Source organism: Panthera uncia (genome assembly GCF_023721935.1).
Source record: "Panthera uncia isolate 11264 chromosome C1 unlocalized genomic scaffold, Puncia_PCG_1.0 HiC_scaffold_4, whole genome shotgun sequence".
In the NCBI taxonomy this organism is placed as follows: domain Eukaryota; kingdom Metazoa; phylum Chordata; class Mammalia; order Carnivora; family Felidae; genus Panthera; species Panthera uncia.
In genome coordinates, this window is record NW_026057585.1 from 86073776 (window position 1) to 86096993 (window position 23218).

Genomic DNA, 23218 nt, shown 5'->3' on the forward strand with positions numbered 1-23218 from the left:
GACATGGAAGCAACCCAAGGGTCCATCAAGAGCTGAGTGGATAAATAAAATGTGATATGTATTTGTACACACACACACAGAGAAGAGTATCACTCAGCCATAAAAAAGAACAAGGTCTTGCCATTTGGGACAACACGGATGGACCTAGAAGGCACTATGCTAAGTGAAATAAGGCAGACAGAGAGATACAAGTATCATGTGACGGCACTGATGTAAGGAATCTGAAAAACGAAACAAACGAACAAAGAAACAAACGAAAGCAGAAACAGACCCAAAGATACAGAGAACTGGTGGTTGCCAGAGGGTAAGGGGATTGTGAGGTGGGCAAAATGGGTGCGGGGTGAAGTGAGAGGTATAGGCTTCTAGTTCAGAATAAATAAGTCACAAGGATAAAAAGGTACAGAAAAGGGAATACAGTCGAGGTACTGCAACTACACCCTAGTGTTGTATGGGGACACTTGCATTGAACACAGCATGACGTACAGAGTTGTGTGCAATCACTACGTTGTACACCTGCAACTAAAGTCACACTGTATGCCAAATATAATGCCATTAAAAAAAAAAGAAACAGGGGCACCCGGGTGGCTCAGTCGGTTAAGCGTCCGACTTTGGCTCAGGTCATGATCTCGCGGTTCGTGAGTTCGAGCCCCGCGTCGGGCTCTGTGCTGACGGCTCGGAGCCTGGAGCCTGTTTCAGATTCTGTGTCTCCCTCTCTCTCTAGCCCTCTCCTGCTCATGCTCTGTCTCTCTCTCTCTCTCAAAAGTAAATAAACATAAAAAAATTAAAAAAAAAAAAAGAAACAAATTTCTACAGGAGAGAAATGATATCTAATTTTAATCTATAGGTCTTTGGTGATTGATGAGGATATATTCTTATATTCTTTTCAGTCATTTCTTTTTCTTCTGTGAATTATTTGTTCACATCTTTCGCCTATTTTTCCAACTGAGCTTCACTTAACAAATTTTATGAGCTACTTACATATCAAGAGTATTAATTCCTTATATTTGTTGCAATACCTATACCCCCCTCAATGGATTTTTTTGATTTGTTTTTTTTGTTTTGTTTTGTGATTTTTTCCCCATTATTTTCGTTTAGAACATTTTTCCCGGTTTCAAGATCAAATAAATTCTAGTATATTTTCACCCAGTTTAAAACTAAATGCTTCTTTTCACCCCGAATTCAACTCTTCATCTGGAATTTCTTTTTGTGTGGTAGGAGATGAGCTTCTAACTTTTTTTTCCTGGTCATTTAACTGTTCCAAAGCCTTTTTCTGACTGATCCTCACTGTCCCACCCATTTGTGCTGCCACTTTTATTACACACTTTGGGCTTGGTCTCCAAGTTGTGTCATCTACTCTAGCGACTTCCCTTTTTTTTTTTTTAATTTAAGTTTATTTATTTGAGAGAGAGAGAGTGTGTGTGTGCATGTGCAAGTAGGGGAGAGGCAGAGAGAGAGAGAGAGAGAGAGAGAGAGAGAGAGAGAATCTTGAGCAGGCTCCTCGCTGTCAGTGCAGAGCTCGACGTGGGGCTCGATCTCACAAACTGTGAAATCACAACTTGAGCTAAAATCAAGAATCGGATGCCTAACCGACTGAGCCACCCAGGGACCCTAACGTTACTTTTTTTTTTCTTTAATGTATATTCATTTTTGACACAAAGAGAGGGAGAGAGAGGGAGAGAGAGGGGGAGAGAGAGAGAGAGAGAGAGAGAGAGAGAGAGAGAGACAGCATGAGTGGGGGAGGGGCAGAGAGAGAGGGAGACACAGAATCTGAAGCAGGCTCCAGGCTCCGAGCTGTCAGCACAGAGCCCGACGCGGGGCTCGAACTCACGGACCGCGAGATCATGACCTGAGCCGAAGTCGGACGCTCAACCGACGGAGCCACCCAGGCGCCCCCTAACATTACTTTTAAACGTCCCTTTGCAGAACCAATGCCAAATACTTGGCTAAAGTCCACATGTGTCAGAAAACTGGTTGTGTCCACAGCACTGGCAGCTTTTCCTCTCATGCACTGCTCAGAACTGCAATCTGCAAGGTGCAGAGCCATCCAGAACGGTGAATTCCCTGGTAATGGACAGAGGTTTAGGGCTAAGAAGAGGCATACACATTCCAAAGATACTAGTCTGGCCTATAACCTGAAAGAATGAGATGAATCTACAGGAAGTCAAATTCTGGTATAAACCGTGTCAAAGGACCATCAGCATTCCTGGTTGTGTTAGAATCCAGCTAATTAAATGTGACTTGAACGAGCTGCACGAGGCTAGAGCTTCTTTTTGGCCTTCAGAGATTTTCCAAGGTGGTGGGATTTGGCCTCTTATCAAAAGGCACCATCTCCACACTGCAGCAGTGAGCACACAGCTAACACAGAAGAGGAACCCAAGTATGAGAAAGTCCTCTGCGCCCCCCGTACCTGAACTTTCAGTTCTAGTTCTCTGATCTGGTCTTCTTTCACCTTCATGTCCATCGTGAGCTTCTTGCCCTCTGCTTCTAATTCTCTGATCCGATTCCGTAAGGTTTCGGTGCACTCCCCCCTTTTGAAAAAAAAGAGAAGGAAAGAAAGAGATTTAAAAGACTGTATGGTTTACTTACACTGCAGGACTGATATTTCTCTTCTACTCCGGAGTTGGTCAGGTTTTAGTTTTTGGCTCAGTCTGCTCATTCTCTGTTCCTTGATTGTTTCAACAATGATCTAAAATAATTATCATTAATTGGGCATCTAATACAAGCCAGGCGTAAAGTGAGGTACTTTACCCATTCTGCCTTCTTTGCAAGGGCAGGACATATTGTCCCATTTTCCAGATAAGAAAACTGAGACCACACAGACATAATACTAGTCCAACACCACCTAGCTGGTAGCTCTCAGAACTGGGATAAGAAGTGAGGTTTTCCAGCTTCCTAACGCAGCCAGCTTCCACCAGGCCACGTGACCTGAGGCGGTGCCCAGGAGCTGAGTAAGAGAGCCCCGGGCAAGTGCTGTCTCCAGCAGGGGGCAGTGAGCTAAAAAGTTTTCACTTTTGAGGGTCTATGCATCGGCAAGTTCACCTCCCTTGAATCGTGAAGTTGCCACAGCATCAGGCTGCTTCTCAGGGCCGTATTAAGGACAAACTAAAAAAGGTGATGGCAATGGCCACTCTGAAGCTGACTAAGCATTCACATCGCAGAAACAGCCAGATGGAGAAAGCAGGTGTCCTGTGCCTACCAAAAAGGAAGGTCCAGCGAGAGACTTACACCTGGAGATTTACTCGGGAATACAGACGGCCTCTACGGAAGGGTTGGCAGACAAGGGCCATCTAAGGAGAAGACCAAAACAAACGGGCTTGGGTGGAAGCGAAAGGGAGTCAGGGAAGAGACTGAAACCAAGGTCCTGATTCTCAGGCATCAGGCACTGAACAACTTGGTTAAGGGACTGTCATATCCTCCTCAGTGGACTTTTTTTCAGGGTAGGTGCTGGACGAATTAAGGACAGCACAAGCCACACCAGGTGACTGTTCAGAAAAATCTCCTGCCAGTGTCAGTGCTTCAGAAACTTGGGCTTTTTTCAGAAGTCTGTGCTTACAAATCTTTAAACAAATGAATAAACAAACCCCCCACGTGCTAGGCAGGCTCGTAAAGTGTCTTGTGAGTCTGTATAGACGCTGATGGGCCAAGTGAGCTCAGCTACGTGCACTAGAGAGTCTACCGGGGGTGGCGGGCTCACACAGGAGGAACGAGTTCTCTCTGGCTATTATTTCCTTAAATGCGAAACGATGGTCCATCAGTTATTCTACAGAGCCCAAGAGAAGGCTTTTAACATGTCGTAAGGCAAAGAGCAAAACTTAAGGAAGAACGACGGTAGAGATGTATCATGTAGATACAAATTAGGGTCAAGACTTAAAACGAAATAAATAACAGTTTACCCTCGCCCTGCAACTGTAAACCCATACCTGACCCCTACACACAGATGGAATTCACTAGTCAAAACAAACACAGAAGGGAAAAAGTGATAAAGTGAAGCAGAGCACCCCCTCCCCTCCGCTGCCAGCGCTCTCCCCCCGCCCAAGAGTTCTCTAAACGATCTTCTCTCCTTGCTGGAATTCAGGCGGCAATTACATATCAGTTTCTGGAATCCTTACATCCTTTTCAATGGTGTAGAAGCAGTCCCCAGTTCTCCTCACTCCACAAATTCAATGATATCTAATAGTGACCTAAGTTTCCTTTCATCTTTTCCAGTTCATTTGACAGTTTGCTGATAGCCAACAAAGACAGGAGCGATCAGTACAAAGTACTTGGGCAAGCAACATTTTCCCTGTCTTCTATTTTAAGACAAAAACTCCAGAAACACACACACCTGAGAGTAGAGAGTAGCGACAGCTCTATAAAGGGAATAAAATCCCAGACTGGAATCTCTCCAAGCGTTTAGCAGTTACTGGCCACACACAAAGTGACTGGAAACCCATTTACAAGCAGCACTTTGCTCCCGGGTGCGGGAACCGTGGTGAGTCCCTCCTCCCACTCCATCGATGAGGTCGCCAAAGGACGAAGCTGTTACAAGACAGTGCGAGTTGCACAGACGGGGCTTGGCCAGCTCATGCAACAGTGCTCGGTGGCCACCTATCCCTGCACGATCGCTCTATTCCAATCCTGCCCAAGGCCTCAAATCCCCATGCCTGTCTTGCTGCAAGGCAGGCCCACCTCAGAGGAAGCGCTCGGGTGACGCAGACATACCTCGACGCAGCAGCAAATGCAACGGCCCGGGCAGCAGTGGCTTCTTCTAACTTCTTCCTTTTTTTCTCCTCCATTAACTGCTTTTCTACAAAACTTCGGGCTTCCTGCTCAGCTTTCAGCTTTTTCTCCAGCTGGCTGATATTCTGCTTGTCTTTTTGCTTCATTTGCACAGCATTATGTAATCTATATGGAAATGATTATCATAGAGTTTTGTAATTAGAAATGCCCACTCGGAACCCTGGAGGAACATGGCTCCTCTTTTGAACAGCAAATCATAAGAGTCAGCTCCCAGAGATCCCAGGAAAAACATAATGTTGTTATTATTTAACAATCCCAAAACATCAACAGAGAGGTTGCCTAGCAAGATACAGAGTAAGACCTAGCCTGTTAAGGTAAGTGATCTACAGAAGGTAATCCAGAAAAGAAGCATAAAACAAGTTTCCATCAGAGGGAAAGATAGTTGTAGAACTAAGTCTAGTGCCCCAAAGCACCTTTTGAAGAAACTTTATCCAGCCCCGCTGAAACTGAGGTCAAGGGTGGGAAGGGGAGGTTTTTCTTTGCCTGAATACAGCCTTTCCTTTCCAGCTGTGAGATGTTTTCTGAGGATCCCAAAATAGATCCTGGAGTTAGAGTCGCACGGTGCTTCATTTCAGACAGAAATTTTAGCCACAGTCCCTTCCCTGCCTCCCACCACCCCCAGCTTTACCTATCGATATAAGGTGAGTTTATCTCAGTGTATCAGTGTAAGGTGAGATGTTCTCCATCCCCCACATGTGAGCCAGAAGCAATGGAGAAGTTATTTGCTTATAATAAGCTGTAACGCTCGAGTTATGCTGTTCAAAAATGCTGAAGGACTTCTCTTTCAATGGGGAAAGCCCACAGCCTAGAATAGTAATCACTACCCCAGGCACACACTGCAGAGATTGAAGAAAATAAAAAAAATGACATGTTCGTATTGAGTCAAGAAGAAATTCCAGGACGAATCAACGGGAAGCATAAACAAATGCACACAGAAGAGCTGGCTTTTTGCTTGCCTCTTCAAATAAAATCAAAGTTCAATGTCATTTTTGAGTTCCAGAGATGAAGGTAAATAGAGTGCATTATTCCCCTGGAAACTTTCATTCAAAGGAGCAAGATTTTCACATTGTAGCGGAACTACTTCTCGTCACTTTTACTTATATTATCACAAAGGCACAATAACTATTTTAAACTAAGCGAAGAAGTTATTAAATGAGCAAAAAATACTAATATTAATAAACTGTTTGGTTGCAATGTAGTAAGTTTTTATAGATTTTATAATATGTTGGCTACCTAATACTAAATTGAACACTTTAAACATTTCATCGAAAACCCCCCTTGCCAGGTCCCTCCGGCATCGCAAATCCTGTGCTCCAAGCCACAGACGGTGCGGCCGCCTGGCTCCCGACCGAAGGCCCGCGCGGCGCACGTACTTGTTCTGCAGCAGCTCGTTCTCCTGCCGGAGCTGGCCCATCTCTGAGCGGATCCCTCGCTCGGTGCTGGAGAGGGAGCTGATCTGGCTGCGGAGCTCCTGTTCCACTTGTCTGCTGGCCTGCAGATCAGCCTTTAACTTTTTAATATCTTGTTCCAGCCTAGGAGAGGGAGAAATGTGGCATTTTCATCCCGGAAAGGACACCCACGGGCCTCTGCGGGAGAGCCTGGCTCAAGTCCCAGACCGCCGGGCACAGGGCAGAAGACCCCTCCCTTCGGTGGCTCCTGCCAGCACCGGGATGCCTGCCTGCCTGCGACAGGCTTTCTATGGAGTGCTTCTTTCTGCCTGGGTCCCCGCCTCTTCCCACCACCAGAGAGTAACTGTGGGTTTCCTCCAAATGTTTGTGAACACGGACAGGTGAGGGGCTTGTGAGTTCCTGAGCTGCTAACGAAGGAGGAAGGAAAGACAGAGGGAGGGTGGCTGAAGGCTTGGGATCCCCCCCCCCAACCCTTCCCCCTGCAACACCCACACACCCTGGTGAATTTCCTTTGCCCCTCAGCAAGGGGGATGTATTAGTAACGACCAGCTTATGACCCACCTGCCCTGGTATATTCTGACAGAGCAGAATTTACCTTCTGAGATTCCCTCCCACCACGGGCCTAGAGGAGTGTCTAAGACAACCTCTGAAATTACTAGCATCTTTGCTAAATGGTGTTCACACTTCCGGTGACTATGACAGCAGGACTCACAAGACTCAACAACAATGAAAAAAAGAACAAATGACATGCTCTGAGAATCATAAGCAAACTCCATCTGTGAGCTGAAGCCTATCTTCTCTCTTCAGTTTCTTACGTTGGCTCCATCTGTTTTCTTTAATACAGTAATAGCTTCGTTTTAAGCACTATGTCTTGGGGAACTCTTATATGCACGTGTAGGACTGAAAAGCGTCAACAGAAAGCATAAAATCAGGATTCTTTCTTCATGAGAGGGCTTTATAATTTCACTAGGGGCCAGTAAGCAGCTACTTAAAGTGAGTGATTAAACACTTACCGCAAGGAAGGCCGTGATTAAATATATGCGAGAAGGAATGATAACTAAAATTTAAGGAGAACTTATGCGCAGGCATTGTTCTACAGGCTTTAATGCTATGAACTCATTTAGTACACACAACTGTGGGCTAAGGGTAGATTATGACTCCCATTTTTACGGATGAAGAAGTCTAGATTCAGGAAAGGTTCCAGCCCACGGTTATACAGGCTCCAGAGCCCATTGTCCCCTTCAGCAGGCTGAGCTGTGGCTCTGTCATCTCCCCGTGGTATGGGTACAAGTGCCACAGGAGCGCTGACAAGAGAAGATGAGAACCAGGTTGGGCCTCGAAGGCTGGGCAGGATCCAGAGAAGTAGAAGAGGGGGAAGGGGCATTCTAAACAAGGGGAAAACATACTCAAAAGTAAGGACAGTCACAGATGTTTGGGGACGGAACAAGCCTGGCCTCTGAGGAAAGCCTGGACTCTGGGAAGAGAGTGAGAAAGGGCAGAAAGTGTCTGGTGGATGGGACTGTGGAGGGTGGCACTGAAGGTCAGGCCGAGGTTGGCCGCCAAGTGGGACTGAGAGGATATCCTTTCTGACAAACAGGCGGGCAAAAGTCAGTCTGCTACGATGAGACCCTTGTGCATTTCACTGATCTGATATTCCAACAGAACCGAGATTTCTGGATGGCAGTGGTGATCTCTCCCCAGAACGGCTGGCCCCACAGACTAAGTCCTTACAGCCATGTTTTGTTAAGCACTAAGTCCCCAGGGCCCGCCACAGTGATCAGCACGTACTAAACATATGTTGCCTGGCCTCCCTTAGAAAACCAAAGAGCAGTTTATTTACCGATCTACCTTTTGTCACCTGAAACAAAATCTCAAAAGCAAAAAAGTCGTAAGCCATCGATGGTCACTGCCCAGGAACAGTAGCCTGTCCCCCTGTCCTGTGTCCCGGAAGAGACTTGAGACCCAGTATTCCAGAACGCTGCTGGGTCTCCTGTCACAGCTCACTCCCCAGGGAAGGGGTCACAAGTCGACATCACGCCATACTTTCCCTACTGCCAGGGTTATTCCAGATGAATGTCCTCCCAGAACTGCTCTAAACAATTACAGACTGGCATTTATATCAACCCGACACCATCCTTCATTCACCCGAAGCAACCCAAAGCAGGTCAATGCTGTCAGGTTATCCCCATTAAGAAGTTTGGCTGAAAAACATGCTAGGTTATTCATCTTTCCGGAGAAGTCGATTTCAAAGTCTGAGGACTGCATTTTTAGTAGAAAGGGTGAGTTTTAAGAGGAGCATAGAGGCTTAGCGTGGTTTACTAATGGGGTTTAGGATCGGGATTCTAGATTCAGCTCTGGTACCAACTCCACAACCCTGGGCAAGGCACGTAACCTTCCAGGACTCAGTTTCCCTATCTTGGGCTAATGACCTCTCAAGTCCCTCCCAGCTTGGTCTAGGATTTCTAGGCCTGACACACTTACTGCTGGCTGCTGATCTGCTTCTTCAGATTAGCAACCTGAGCTGTATCATATGCGGAGGCACAGGAATCAAGTTCCACACAACCAGCCGCAGTTGGGAATGAAAGAAAAATTAAATCTGCTGAGCCTAGCTGTCAGTAATTTTGCAGTTTTCACTTTTTTGCATCTTTAATCTCTGAAGGCCAATTTCCCTATCCTGAACTTAGAATAACGACAATATTCTGAATGGAAATTTAGAGTTCCTTGAAATATGTAAAAACTCGGAGAGTTAATGTAATCATGAGAACAAAAAAGCAAGATATCTTAAGCGTAACTTCCAGAGACCATAGAACCCTGAACAACAATATATTTTCTTATGTATAATTATGAAATTTTGTCAGACAATGCAATAAAAATAGAAGAGCGTGGTTACGAGGGTTACGAAAATTCATAAATTGTATACTTAGGATTCGTGCATGTTTGCAGATGTGTTGTACTTCAATAAAGTTTATTTATTTTCAAAATAAAATCACCTAATCTTACAAGACAGAGAAGTGAAATTAAAATGCTTCAGGATTTTCAGGGCGCCTAGGTGGCTCAGTCAGTTAAGTGTCCGACTCTGGATTTCAGCTCAGGTCATGATCTTACAGTTTGTGAATTCAAGCTCCACATTGGACTCCATGCTGACAGCACAGAACCTGCTTGGGATTCTCTCTCCCCCTCTCTTTCTGCCCCTCCTCTGCTTGTGCTCTCTCAAAATAAATAAATAAACTTAAAAAAATGCTTCAGGGGGCTCCTGGGTGGCTCAGTCGGTTAAGCGGCCCACTTCGACTCAGATCATGATCTTGCAGTCTGTGAGTTCGAGCCCCGTGTCGGGCTCTGTGCTGACAGCTCAGAGCCTGGAGCCTGCTTCAGATTCTGTGTCTCCCTCTCTCTCTGCCCCTCCCCCACTCGTGCTCTGTCTCCCTCTGTCTCAAAAATCAATAAACATTAAAAAAAATTCTTTTAATAAAAAAAAAATGCTTCAGGATTTTCATAACTGCCCTTAATTTTGTAAAATTCTGAATTACTATTCTCCAAACAGCTACAGCAAACCTGTGAGCTGACACCAGCGTTCCCAGTTTAAGAAACGCCGATCTATACGAACACCGCGTGATGCGCGAGATACCTTAAAGTGCTAAATGGAAAACTCTCAGGAATTTTTAAAACTTACGAGGGGAAATTTTTCATTGTCTCTCAGAGAAAGCGTTAATCTAACCTTGAATGTTATACATATATAGTGAACATTCAAGGTTAAATTAACGTTTTTTTGGGGTGCCTTGGTGGCTCAGTCGGTTAAGTGACCTACTCTTGGTTTCAGCTCAAGTCATGATCTTGGGGTTTCGTGGGTTCGAGCCCCATGTTGGGCTGTGCACTGGCAGCACAGAGACCTCTTGGGATTCTCTCCCCCTCCCTCTCTCTGCATGTCCCCCACTCATGCAATCTCTCTCTCAAACTAAATAAATAAACTTAAAAAAAAAACCGATGCTTTTCCTGAGAGACAATTACATATATGCGTATATATAAAATATATATAAATATAAAAAAATATATATATATACATGTGTGTGTGTGTGTGTGTGTGTGTGTGTATGTATGTATTTTTTTAGGTAGGCTTTACACCCAGTGCAGAGTCCAATGCAGGGCTTGAACTCATGACTCAGAGATCAAGACTTGAGCTGTGATCAAGAGTCAGATGCTTAACCTACGGAGCCAGGCAGGTGCCCCAAATGTTCACTATATTTTATTTTATTTTTAAATATTCACTGTATTTTATTTATTTATTTATTTATTTATTTATTTAAATGTTAATTTATTTTTGAGAGACAGAGAGCATGCACACGCGCACAAGCAGGGGAGGGAGGGGCAGAAAGAGGCAGGGACAGAGGGTCAAAAGCGGGTTCCATGCTGTCAGCACAGAGCCCAATGCCGGGCTCAAACTCGTGAACTGCAAGATCATGACCTGAGCTAAAGTCAGATGCTTAACCGACTGAGCCACCCAGGTGCCCCTAAATGTTCACTATATTTTGAATCTTTACTGAGGTAGGTGGTAATTTACAATCCCTCATTAGGTTTATTTTTTATCGCAAAAGTGACACCCAGGCAATAGTAAGAACCGCATATAATAGAAAAGCAGAAATCTAGAATAAAAAGGTAAATAATCTTAGTTCTTTCGTCCAGACGGAACCATTCACTGTTCACATTTGGTTTACTTCCGTTCTGTGTTTCTCTTTTCTCTTTCTTCATGCATGTTAATATTGTTTAATGCTGGTGAGAGAGTACCACACACATAGTATGTGCATCTTAAGTGCCCTCCCACACCATTAGGAATTTTGCATAAACAATTTACCTGCTGCATAATGTTCCATTGTATGGATGCACTATACGTTCCTATTTTCTAAGATATATCTCAATTTTTGAGACACGCTCGATGGAAAAATGTATACAAGTTTTAAAAGAATTCTGTGAACTAGTAAACTGAACTGAAGCTAGTCAAAGCACCAGGGACATTTAGCAGACAAATACCTGCTACTTGCCTTAAGGGTATACTTAACCCTTTGGTGCTGAAGGCCAAAAGTTCCTGGGTAAAATGCAGATATGTAATTTATTGGTGTGAAGTCCAAGAGGTACTGATTAAATGGGGTTAGAGGTTAATGTTAAATCTTCAAATGCATTCATGGGATTTTACGAAAATGTCAATAGCTGCCACCTGAATTAGAAGCAAGTGGTCAGGAGGAAAATGAGGCAGAAGTAACAGTATGTAACCCTTAAAACTGATTTCTGTAAATAGGGATCGAAAGAAAGGAGGAAAAAGAAACAATGCATCCATAAACTCAGGCCCTTTTATCAGAGCTAAATTCTACTCTCTTCCCTATACGACAGACGATTAAGATATAAAAGGGAACTTTACTCTAGACCTGCAATCTCACCCCCCCAAAAAAAAAACCAAAAAGAAAAAAATTGGGCCAGACAGATCTTAACAAAACTTTGGTAAATGCTCAGGCAGGAAATAAATGCACTTCCTGCTTGCCCAACTCCTGTGGCCCCACTTGCCACCCTTGCGAGGTCTGCCCAGTGAGGTCCCCACGTGGGAGACAGACTGCAGCATGGCAAAGGTCTAGAGTCTATGCGTCTGGAGTCTAGAGCCTAACTATGTCCACTTGTGCCCAATTAGCCAAGCCAGGGTTCTAATCAACTCAAAATGTTACCTATCAGGTCCAGACACCTTTCCAGGCTACTTTTACCGATGATTTAAAAAAAAAAAAAATTTTTTTTAACGTTTATTTATTTTTGAGAAAAGAGAGACAGAGCATGAGCAGGGGAGGAGAGAGAAACAGGGAGACAACAGAATCTGAAACAGGCTCCAGGCTCTGAGCTGTCAGCACAAAGCCCAACATGGGGATCGAACTCACGGACCGCGAGATCATGACCTGAGCCGAGGTCGGACGCTTAACCGACTGAGCCACCCAGGCGTCCCACGGATGATTTTAAAAGATGGCACCCAACCTGTAATCTGTGAAGCCACCTCTGACCTCCGGCAGTTACCTCCCTCCCAGCCACAGCGGGGGTTGTCCAGAGCAGCGCTCCTTCAGGACGTCACTCCGATGGGCAGGCCGCCTTCAAAGCACAGCTGCCGGGTAGGGATCCCTCTTACCCACTCCAGACCCTAACTCTATCTCATTTTCTCTCTCGTCCCACTCAACTAAGGTAAGCTGTAATATAAATGGTTGGTAGTTATTAAGAGGAAAGATTTACATTTTAATAAGGGGTAATCTTCTAGCCGACCAAAAGAATGGGGCTCAAACATGAGTCTGTCAGGCAGGCTAAGTAGGAAAAATATCTCTGAGGATCTTGAAGTGCATCTGGTAGTAAACCAAAGTACGGGATTCAAGTGTCAGCTTTTAGTTGAAAGCAGTTTTGTGTTTAAGTATGTGAAAAGGTAGGGAGATATTTGTGTCTAAATGTGTATACTCCTTAGCTTCTGTGAATTACTTGAATTACCGCCCACAGTACTATGACTTCATTGAAGGTTTAAAAGTCTCCAGTGGGTACCGACAAGCACTTCAGGGTTTTTATAAACCCAGAGGCGTTATGAGACCTAACGGAGAGCTCAGAGAAACTTAAGGCTTTGGGGCAGTAAATTTCCCTAGGAAGTAAGTCCTGCAAAAAAAGGAGGAGATCTTTTCTCAGCCAGGATTTCACCCAGGGATGAGTAGCTATATCCACTATGAGTCACAGTCTATACCCACTCCAGAAAACTACCTAAGTGTATGCTTCCAGGGCTGCTGGTTTGACCCCATGAGCCCATCAGGAAGGTGAGAGGCTCTCTCAGCTCTGTTGGTTAGCTCTGAACGCTAAAGGGCTGGGGACAGAGAGGCTACAGGCTCTGCAAGACAACACAGAACTAGAAATAACAAGTGTCAACAGGGATGTGGGGAGAAGGGAGTCCTCCAGCACTGGTGCTGGGAATATAAATTGGGGCAGCCACTCTGGAAAGCAGTATGGAGCCTCCTCAAAAAACTAATAATAGAAGTGCCATACAATCAGGGTGCCCGGGTGGCTCGGTCGGTTAAGCGTCCGACTTCGGCTCAGGTCACGATCTCACAGTTCGTGGGTTCGAGCCCCGCGTCGGGCTCTGTGCTGACAGCTCAGAGCCGGGAACCTGCTTCGGATTCTGTCTCCCTCTCTCTCTGCCCCTCCCCTGCTCACGCTCTGTGTCTTTCTCTCTCAAAAAAAAAAATAAATAAAAGATTGAAAAAAAATTTTTTTAAGGAAAAAAAAAAGTACCATACAATCCAGTAATTCCACTTCTGGGTATTCACCCAAAGAAAACGAAAATGCTAATCTGAAAAGATATATGCACCCTATGTTTCCTGCAGTGTTATTTACAATAGCCAAGACATGAAAGCAACCTAAATGTCCATCCGTAGATGAATGGATAAAGATGTGGTATATACACACAATGGAATATTACTCAGCCATAAAAAAGAATGAGATGGGATCTTACCATTCATGGCAACATGGATGGACCTAGTTACGTTAAATGGAATAAGCCAGAAAAAGACAACTACCATATGATTTCACTTATATGTGGGATCTAAAAAAACAAATGAACAACAACAAAAAAGAGAGAAACGGACTCATAATCCAGAGAACAAACTGGTGGTTGCCAAAGGGAAGAGGGAGAGGTGAAATGGGTGAAGGGGATGAAGAGGTTCACTCTTCCAGTTATGAAATAAGTAAGTCATGGGGATAAAAAGTACAGCATAGGGAATACAGTCAATAATATAATACACTTATCATGGTGAGCATTTCATAACGTATATAATTGTTGAATCACTTACGTTGTACACCTGAGACTCTGATTCAATATTATGTCAAGCACACTTCAAAAAAAGCCCCAACTTACAAGATGGCCTGCTCTGTAAGAAAAGGGGCTTCCTCCCCCGTTCATGCTCTGTCTCTCTCTGTCCCAAAAATAAATTAAAAACGTTGAAAAAAAAAATTAAAAAAAAAAAAAAAAAAAAAAGAAAAGGGGCTTCAGAAGATTGTCTCCAAATCATGCAGCCAAGTGGCTAAGACATAGGTGCTTCTAACAACTTCATCGCACCAGCCAAAATTACCCACTCCTGGTTTCCAGACATCTTCTGCCTTTAATTATACCAGCCCTTGGGGAGGAATGGCCTCCAATTTTCAAATCTCACTCTTCAAGGCCCAGTTAAAAAATAAAGACAAAACAAAACAAGCTCTCCAGCACAAGGTGCAGATCTCCAGGGCCCAAAGTCCTCTCTCTCCCCCCGATATGTGAAAGCCTTTACTGTGGGTGATCCTTGTTGGGTACTAAGCTGTTGCCCTGTGCTGTTTTTTAATTTGTTCTGGTGTTTAATATTTTCCTGTGTATGTATCTTTTTCTCCAAAGACTATATATTCTTTGAAGCCAGGGGCTGAATGTGCTATAAAATTAGAAGCCAGAACTGTAGTTCTTTTTTTTATTGATTAATTTTTTTTAATCTTTATTTATTTTTGAGGGAGAGAGACAGTGTAAGCAGGGGAGGGGCAGAGAGAGGGAGACACAGAATTCAAAGCAGGCTCCAGGCTCTGAGCTGGCAGCAGCGTGCCCGATGTGGGGCTTGAACTCACGAACTGTGAGATCATGACCTGAGCCAAAGTCAGACGGATGCTCAACCGACTGAGCCACCCCTGGCACCCCTGGAACTGTATTTCTAAAGTTTCTTCCAGTCCTTATAGGCCACTGTCTCTAACCTTCACAGTGCTTAGAACAGGGTCAGCCCTGGCAACATTCTACCTACAGCAGGCCGTCAGAGTTTTTGGTTAATAGTGGCTGAAGGAGACAGGGGTAAACGGGCGTTTGCTTATGAAGAAGGCAGGTGTACGAAAAGAATAAATGAAGGCCAACTGCTTCATCTTGTTAAGGACCTAATTCCATTAGGAGATCCCCTGTTACACATCAATCATACAAGACAAGACTTGTTTAGGACCACACAGCTGTCTATGAGGAACACTGAGCTCATACGTTAAAGCTCTGTCTCCAGAAGAACCCTCTCCACCATCTCCTTCCCTTCCCCCTTTCCAGGTCATTCTCGCTGACAGGACGGGCAACACGGGACAGGCACACACAAGCCTGAATGCCCTTCATCTTCAGTAACGCCTACGATGCTGACTTGAAGTTGCTCCCACATGTCCTATAGATCACAGCTTTGGATACAGTGACCTGAAGCTGCCTCGGGTCTCACGGTGGTTACTACAATTGCTTACCAGGCACAGATATCCCAAAACACGCAACAGACTGATGATTACTAAGTAAAACCGTTATTACAAAGTACTTAACGTCTCTGCTCCCTAATCTATCAAATGCAAAAGGTAAACACATTCATTGTCCTCAAGAATGCAAAGAGAGAAAAGGAATCCTCGAGGCATTCACGGAACTGGTCCTATAGGGAAATAGGGGAACTGACTTCTTGAAACCCTTCAAGAATAAAGCTGTGAGTGCTACAACGAGTATTTTTAATAAGGTCCTTAAAGGATGTGGTCAGATTTGATAGTTTGTATCAAAAGCCTTTAAAATGTTCATCTCATTCCCTGACATTTATCCAGAGGAGAACTGGAGATCCACACAAAGACTTACATAAAAGTGTGTTTGTTGCAGCATTACTTCGAACAAGAAAAAAAAAAACAGAAACACTTAAATATTCAACGGAAGACTGACTAAATAAATTGTATATTCATGTGTCTGACTGACATGCAGCCAGTAAGAAACCGTTAAGGAAGAATATTTGAGGACACAGGAGAATGCTCACGATGTAGTCAGTGAAAAAGACAAGTTACAAAATATTTTACATAGGGGCACCTGGGCGGCTCAGTCGGTTAAGCGTCCGACTTCGGCTCAGGTCATGATCTCACGGTTCGTGGGTTCGAACCCCGCATCGGGCTCTGTGCTGACGGCTCGGAGCTTGGAGCCTGCTTCGGATTCTATGTCTCCCTCTCTCTGCCCCTCCCCCGCTCACACTTTGTCTCTCTCTCTGAAGAATAAACAAATATTAAAAAAAATTAAACAGAACAAACTATTATACATAGTATGAGCTCTGTTTGTAAAAATAATATGTATGCACTAATATATATGCATGCAAGAGAAAAAAGACTGACAGGATATTATATTAAGATAGTGGCTATCTTTTCTTGATCTTCAAAGTTAGATATAATCAACATATAGAACTTATTTTTTTTTAATATTTTTTTTTAATGTTTATTTATTTTTGAGACAGAGAGAGACAGAGCATGAATGGGGGAGGGGCAGAGAGAGAGAGGGAGACACAGAATCGGAAGCAGGCTCCAGGCTCTGAGCCATCAGCCCAGAGCCCGACACGGGGCTCGAACTCACGAACCGTGAGATCGTGACCTGAGCTGAAGTCGGACGCTCAACTGACTGAGCCACCCAGGCACCCCCTTATTTTTAAGTTTATTTATTTTTGAGAGAGAGAAAGAGAGGGAGCGAGCGGGGGAGGGGCAGAGAGAGAGGGAGACCCAGAATCCGAAGCAGGCTCCAGACTCCGAGCTGTCAGCACAGAGCCCGACGCGGGGCTCGAACCCACGAACTGTGGAGAGCATGACCTGAGCCGAAGTTGGACACTCATCTGACTGAGCCACCCAGGAGGCCCCAGAACTTACTTTTAACATTTTAATTATTATTTTGTGATTGGGAGAAACTTATTTTAAAAGAGGAGGCTACGATGAGATTATCGCCTCGCACCTTTTAGAATGGCTAAAATCAACACCACAGGAAACAGGTGGCGGCGAGGATGTGGAGAAACCCTCTTGCACTGTTGGTGGGGACTCAAACTAGCGCAGCCGCTCTGGAAAACAGTGTGGATTCCTCACAAAGTTAAGGACAGAACTCCCCTACGATCCAGCAACTGTACTACTAGGTATTTACCCAAAGGATACAAAAATACGAATTCAAAGGGATACGCGCGCCCTGATGCTTCCAGCAGCATTATCTACAACAGCCACACTATGGAAACAGTCCACGTGTCCGTCAATTGATGAATCGGTAAAGAAGATGTGGTGTGTGTGTGGCAGACCACTCAGCCATAAAAAAGACTGACGTCTTGCCATGTGCAACGCCATGGATGGAGCGAGAGAGTATTCTGCTAAGTAAAACCAGTCAGAGAAAGACAAATACCGTGTGACTTCACTCACGTGGAATTTACAAAATGAAACAAATGGGCAAAGGGCGGGGGAAAGAGAGGTAAACCAGGAAAGAGACTCTTGACTATAACAGAGCAAACTGATGGTTACAAGAAGGAAGGGGGACAGGGGACAGGTTGAACAGGCGATGGGGATTAAGGAGTCTACTAGTCATGGTGAGCACTGGGTCTCGTACGGAAGTGTTGAGTCTATACTGTATACCTAAAACTAACATTAGGATGTATGTTAACTAAATGGAATTTAAATGAAAACTTAAACAAAAAAAAAGAGGAGGCTATTAATCTGCTTTCCACGGCTTTTCAGTGTTCACTGTTACTCTTAGATTTGTCCATGTCACAGGCCAGTTTCAGAATAATCTGAAAGCCTTAGGGAAAGTCCAACTCTTTTACTTTATAAACTTTTTAGGTCACTCCCAAAAAAGGGGAATTTAAGCTTCTGGAGTAGAGAATGCCTCACTTCCTGAATCGACATCAACTACTTCCCATTCATCAGTGGCTATCAAAACAATAGTTTTTCTAAATCTAGACTCTAGAACTGTAGTTTATCGCCCTGGTCTGGCTCCCTCTGGAAAGGCAAGAGCAGACATCGTTCTGACATCAGGCTTCAAAGTATACACACGTCATAAGGGATGGTGCTGGGAGGCCAGATTCTAAACCAGCTGGCCCGTGAAGTCTGAATAACCAGCATCCCCGTCCCGAATTTTGATGTATTTTATGCTCTAAGGACACGGGAGAGAAACATGTTGGCGTGGGAGAAGTCACCAGTTCTAGGCCCAGGAGGGCTAAGCAGCTCTCTGTGGCGTATGGTTGGAGGAACACCAGACACCCAAACCACCCTTATCACAAGGCCGGCTGTCCCTTCTCCTTCTAAGTGCTCCGAAAGCCTCACAGTCAGCTGTGGGCATGTGACTGTAAAGGGGATGGTCTTTGGGGTGGCGGGAGACACTGTCAACAGGTGCATGTTTTCCAAGAATGCCAAGAACTGAAGGAGAGGATGAAGCAAAAAGTTCCCATTCATACATGGCAAACGAGTTCACGGGATTTACCAGATACTCCGTAACAGAAAAATCCTTCCTATAGGAGTCAAGTTTTGATTGGTAGGGCCAGAGGGGTGGGAGGGAACAAAATACAAGAATAACAGGAAGGGTCAGGTGCAGAGGCTGCAAACTGGTAAGCCAATCTGGCCCATAAACATGTTTTGTTTGACCCTCCCTGACTTCAAAACTGGGAGATTTGACATAGATATCTATCTTTGGCATCTCTTCAAAATCTCAGAAGATTTAGCAACACCAGGCCTGCAATCCCCCACAGCAACAATCGGCTGTCCCGCAGGAAGGGAACGTGCAGTCCCCCATGGTGACAATCAGCTGTCCCGCAGGAAGGGTACGTGCATCCTGACTCCCAGGGGCCAGGCGCAGTAGCGAATGCAAATGGTGCCAACCCCAGCCTGTGCTGTGCCCTGTCCTGCTCCCAGCTCTAGGGCCAGGGGGAGAGGAAGGGCAACCGTCTTTTCCAGTCCATTACTCTGTTTCTTTTTCAAGCCTGGAACAACACTGGGCCAAGGGAGTTGTGAAATGCACCTTATGAGAGAGAAGAGCTGTCATTCTTCCCATAAAAGAGAAACCAAAACTTATTCTAACCCCGAGAGGCCCAGCTGGCTGGAAAAAAGGTCTCAGACGTTTGCAAAGATTGAAGTGTGCCCACACTGGCTGTCAAAGGATTCAAATAGCTAGTTTCTAAATGATGGCGTGAGTAACATTTAAAGAATATAGTTCCTTTTCCTTGGAGTACGTCCCCTTCAGGGAATCCACCACTAATCCCCTTAGCTGGAAATCTCAATTCATTATGTGCCAGCAGGGGTACTGACTCAGAATTTAACACAAAGTTTTATAGTAGTTCCTTCTGAATTCTAGGGAGGGAAACTTTCCAATTGTCTAACTAGAAATCCCTGTTTTGTTAGAATAAACTCTTAGTACTCAACAGAAAAATATTTCCAGTGTGGACTCCCTACAGCAAATAATTGGTGTCATTTCGTAATTTATTTATCTGTACAACATAATTATCTTCTTTGGTTCCCTGGATGTGAAGGCAGTAGGCAAATTGGTGGCTTAAAGTCACTGATGCCTAGTTTTTCCCGAGCTACATGGTTTTCAAGTCACACACTAGCCCTGTTTAAGTATAAAATTATCATGCTATTACCACATTTATATCTCAGAATATGATAGTTTTAAATAACTGCAGTGCTTAAAATCAACTCAAACTATACTGTGGATTAATGTAAACAGAGCCAACCAAATAAAACCTATAGGTACCGTAAATATTATGAGCATGGCAGAAAGTGGAAATAAGTCATGTCTGCTCAGAGGCAATGCTACACAAACATGAATCAAAAACATTTTCCCACAGAGACAGAACACACACACACCAAATTTACTAAATAGAACTATGGCTCTACTACTTATTTTTTCCACTTAATCATTTCCAAATAATTCGGCAGCCACTAAATTCGACATATTTAATCTAGTTGGAACCTCTAACTGCCCAGTTTGCATCATCTTTATTCTAAAATTTCACACAGTTTTACTAAATTCTACCTCTGGGCTAGAAATAATACTGTTACAAATAAATTACTCTGTGTACCTATAGAAGCAGAAAGGTCTGCTTTGGTAGCCAGTACTCCCTGGGGAGGGTAGCAAGCAAGTCATTTTGCAGCCACAGTTTGTTAGCTCTGCGGTGTGCAGGGGCCACCCGTAGGGGATGCAGCGGGGGTAAAGTCCCAGGGCCCAAGCCCCAGATTTTCTTCCGCAAACTGTTTCTGGCACCCAGCAAAATGTGTTCAGATGCAAAAGAGAACAAATGTTATCATTCTCCCTCTAGCACCAGAGATGATATATAAACAGTCAACACATTTTCTTTTTTAATGTTTATTTATTTTGTGGGTGGGGGAAAGAGAGAGAGAGAGAAGGAGAGACAGAGAGAGAGAGAGAGAGAGAGAGAGAGAGAGAGAGAGAATATTCCAAGCAGGCTCCAAGCTGTCAGGGCAAAGCCCAACACGGGGCTCAAATGCACAAACCGTGAGATCATGACCTGAGCTGAAATCGAGAGTCAAACGCTTAACCGACTGAGCCACCCAGGTGCCTCGAGTCAACACCTTTTCTAACCTGGGGGATTTCCTTGAAGCAGAAACGTGGGATCTGAGCTCCCTATCCAGCTACCACACAGACAAAGAGCATGGCCAGGGCTGGCAGGGGAGAGGGCAAGACTCACCAGGAGAGATGAATAAGCAGCAAACTGAGATCTCCTCCAAGTTCTTGGCCGAGGCGTGGCTTGTGCCTAGATTCCCTGGCCCTGAAGCACAACCGACCCACTGCCAGAGCAAATGGCTTTTTTGAGAGGAGTCCCTTGGATGAGTTTTCTCCCCTTGTCCCTGGTAACTTCCAGAAATTCTTGAACCTCCTGAATATCCTTAGAAAATAGTACTGACAGAGTACTAAATTGCAAAACTTCCTAGGAAATACCAAGGAAAGGGGCTTAGAGTGGAAAGTATTTCTATTTTTTAGAAATAAGCTTGTTAACAACCTACTCACGAGCAACAAACAGTGGGACGCTGAATGTTCGGTGCTTGGCCTGTCTAATGTAATATGTAACTTTTCTAACTTCAAAAGCCTCTCTGAGCCACACTGCCACTCAGCTTTGAACTGCACTGCACTGCGATGACTGAGACTCATCTTCCTCCCCGTCTCTTTCTAGCATTTTCTCTGCACGACGGGAATGCTCATTCAACAGGTATTTATTGAGTATCTACTCTGTGTACCATGGCAGGTAAGAGAAAAGGAGGTCCCTGGCCTCACTGAGCTTAGGTTCTATTCTGGGTATTAACAAGCCCGTGTAAAAATTCAAACTCCACAGAAATAGACAATGTAAATAGAAAGTAAATATCCCCTACAATCAACTACAATTGACCATCTGGTATGTGTTATTCCAAGTAATTTTCTGTGTATCTGAGAACCATATCCACCCATATTTTATAATGGCCTCATAAATGCAATGTTTTGCTACTTCCTCCCCTTTAACAATCAATCTTGGAGGCTTTCCATTACTTGCTTTGAAGATGGGTTTCCACCTTTCAAGAGAACCCTCTGTAACCTGTCTCACCCAAACCCCCGTGATTCCCCACTGAGGACTCTTCAGGCCTTGGGGGGGAGGGCTAGATTAGTCCATACAAGTGCCATCCCCCCCTGGGGCACCTGTCCAAGGGGCTGCTCACAGGCTCTACCTCCTGAATCCACTGCTCTTAGTTCTTCCCCACGGTCAGGTCTCAGCTTTGGGCTGTATTATGGCTTTGTGCCTACAATCTTGGGTTCCACGCACTGAATCTGCTTCCTCACTTTCTGTTACAACTTGGAACCACCCACCAAGTTCCTTGTCTTTCCTGGCCTCTGGAGCTAGGAGCCAGCCCCACCCACTTCTAACCCTGAGATGGGCAAACACCCGGACAGCTTCCTACAAGGGACGGGAAAGGCGGACAGTCGTAAGAAGAAATGGCGTCTCTTTGTTCTTCTGGGACATGGCATCTGCCCCTAACTTTCCTTGTTGCTTTGAAAAGCTTCTCTGAGGTGACAAAATACGAGTTTCTTGGAGTCTCTCTTCGCTTAGCTCTTTTTCAGTTATTCACACCAGGTCACACTGAACCCACTGATTATTAAAAACCAGAATCTAAAAACATGGCCCTTTCTTTTCAAAGGATATGTAATTTTTAGTTGTGCATAGACATCTCAAAATGCGGGGAAATGAAAAACGGGAAGTCCTGTAAACCGGTCTCCTGTCGTTTTTCCCCACAGAGCAAGACCACACTAAGAAGGCTTATGTAAGTCAGAGGTTCTACAACAATCTCAAATGCTGGTATTTGGAAGACAAGATTAAATTCAGAAGTACAGAGGCACGTGGGTGGCTCTGTCAGTTGAGCGTCTGACTCTTGATTTCAGCTCAGGTCATGATTCCAGGGTCACGGGATCAAGCCCCACGTCAGGCTCCACACTGAGCATGGAACCTGCTTAGGATTCTCTTTCTCTCTCCCTCTGCCCCCACCCCCCGGCCCCACGCACTCTCTCTCTGAAATAAAAAGAAAAAAAAATGTTTTAAAGTACAACAGATTGTAAACTGCCAGTCACAAGTCACATCTGGGCAATCTGTGCCACCAGCAAGTCCGGTCAAGGGGGAAAGCTGGCTGTTTTAGCTTTGGCCACCTTCGTCCCCCTTTGTAAGAGAAACCTAAAATCATAAATACAAACACAAGGCTTATAGGGGCTAGAAAGTGGAATGAAGAACAATGACATTCTGCACCCCCCCCCCCCCCCGCTTAAACCAGAAAGAGAGGAGTCACAAACACATCACAGCCTGCTAAAACATAATACTAATCGATACACTCATTGACGGACTAGAACATTATATAGCCTATTTAATAAAACATGTTGTCATCAATCTATATGTTCCAAAAATATTTCTCTAAGGTCCAGATCTGGTAATATAAGTCAGTCCTTGGGCTGAGTGTTTAAATACTCCTCAGTGTAAGCCAACGAGTTAAAATTTCTTCTTTTTTTTTTTTTTAATTTTTTTTAAGATTTATTTTTGAGAGAGCACAAGCAGGGAAGGGGTGGAGAGAGAAGGAGACACAGAAGCCGAAGAAGGCTCCAGGCTCCAAACTGTCAGCACAGAGCCGGATGCGGGGCTTGAACCCACAAATTGTGAGATCATGATCTGAGCTGAAGTCGGACACTTAGCCGACGGAGCTACCCAGGCGGCCCAGTG

General features: G+C 44.6%; 1 protein-coding gene across 2 annotated transcripts in view; it reads right to left on the bottom strand.

The window, feature by feature from the left end:
- MACO1 (macoilin 1) overlaps positions 1 to 23218 on the bottom strand; it is a 64150-nt gene that overhangs the window by 7667 nt on the left and 33265 nt on the right. For both annotated transcript variants that reach the window (XM_049617768.1, XM_049617769.1), the window contains 3 exons: positions 6153 to 6311; positions 4702 to 4884; positions 2408 to 2528 (listed from right to left, as the gene is read on the bottom strand). In XM_049617768.1, coding sequence (XP_049473725.1) covers positions 2408 to 2528; positions 4702 to 4884; positions 6153 to 6311 — 463 coding nt within the window. The remainder of the gene's footprint in view (positions 1 to 2407; positions 2529 to 4701; positions 4885 to 6152; positions 6312 to 23218) is intronic.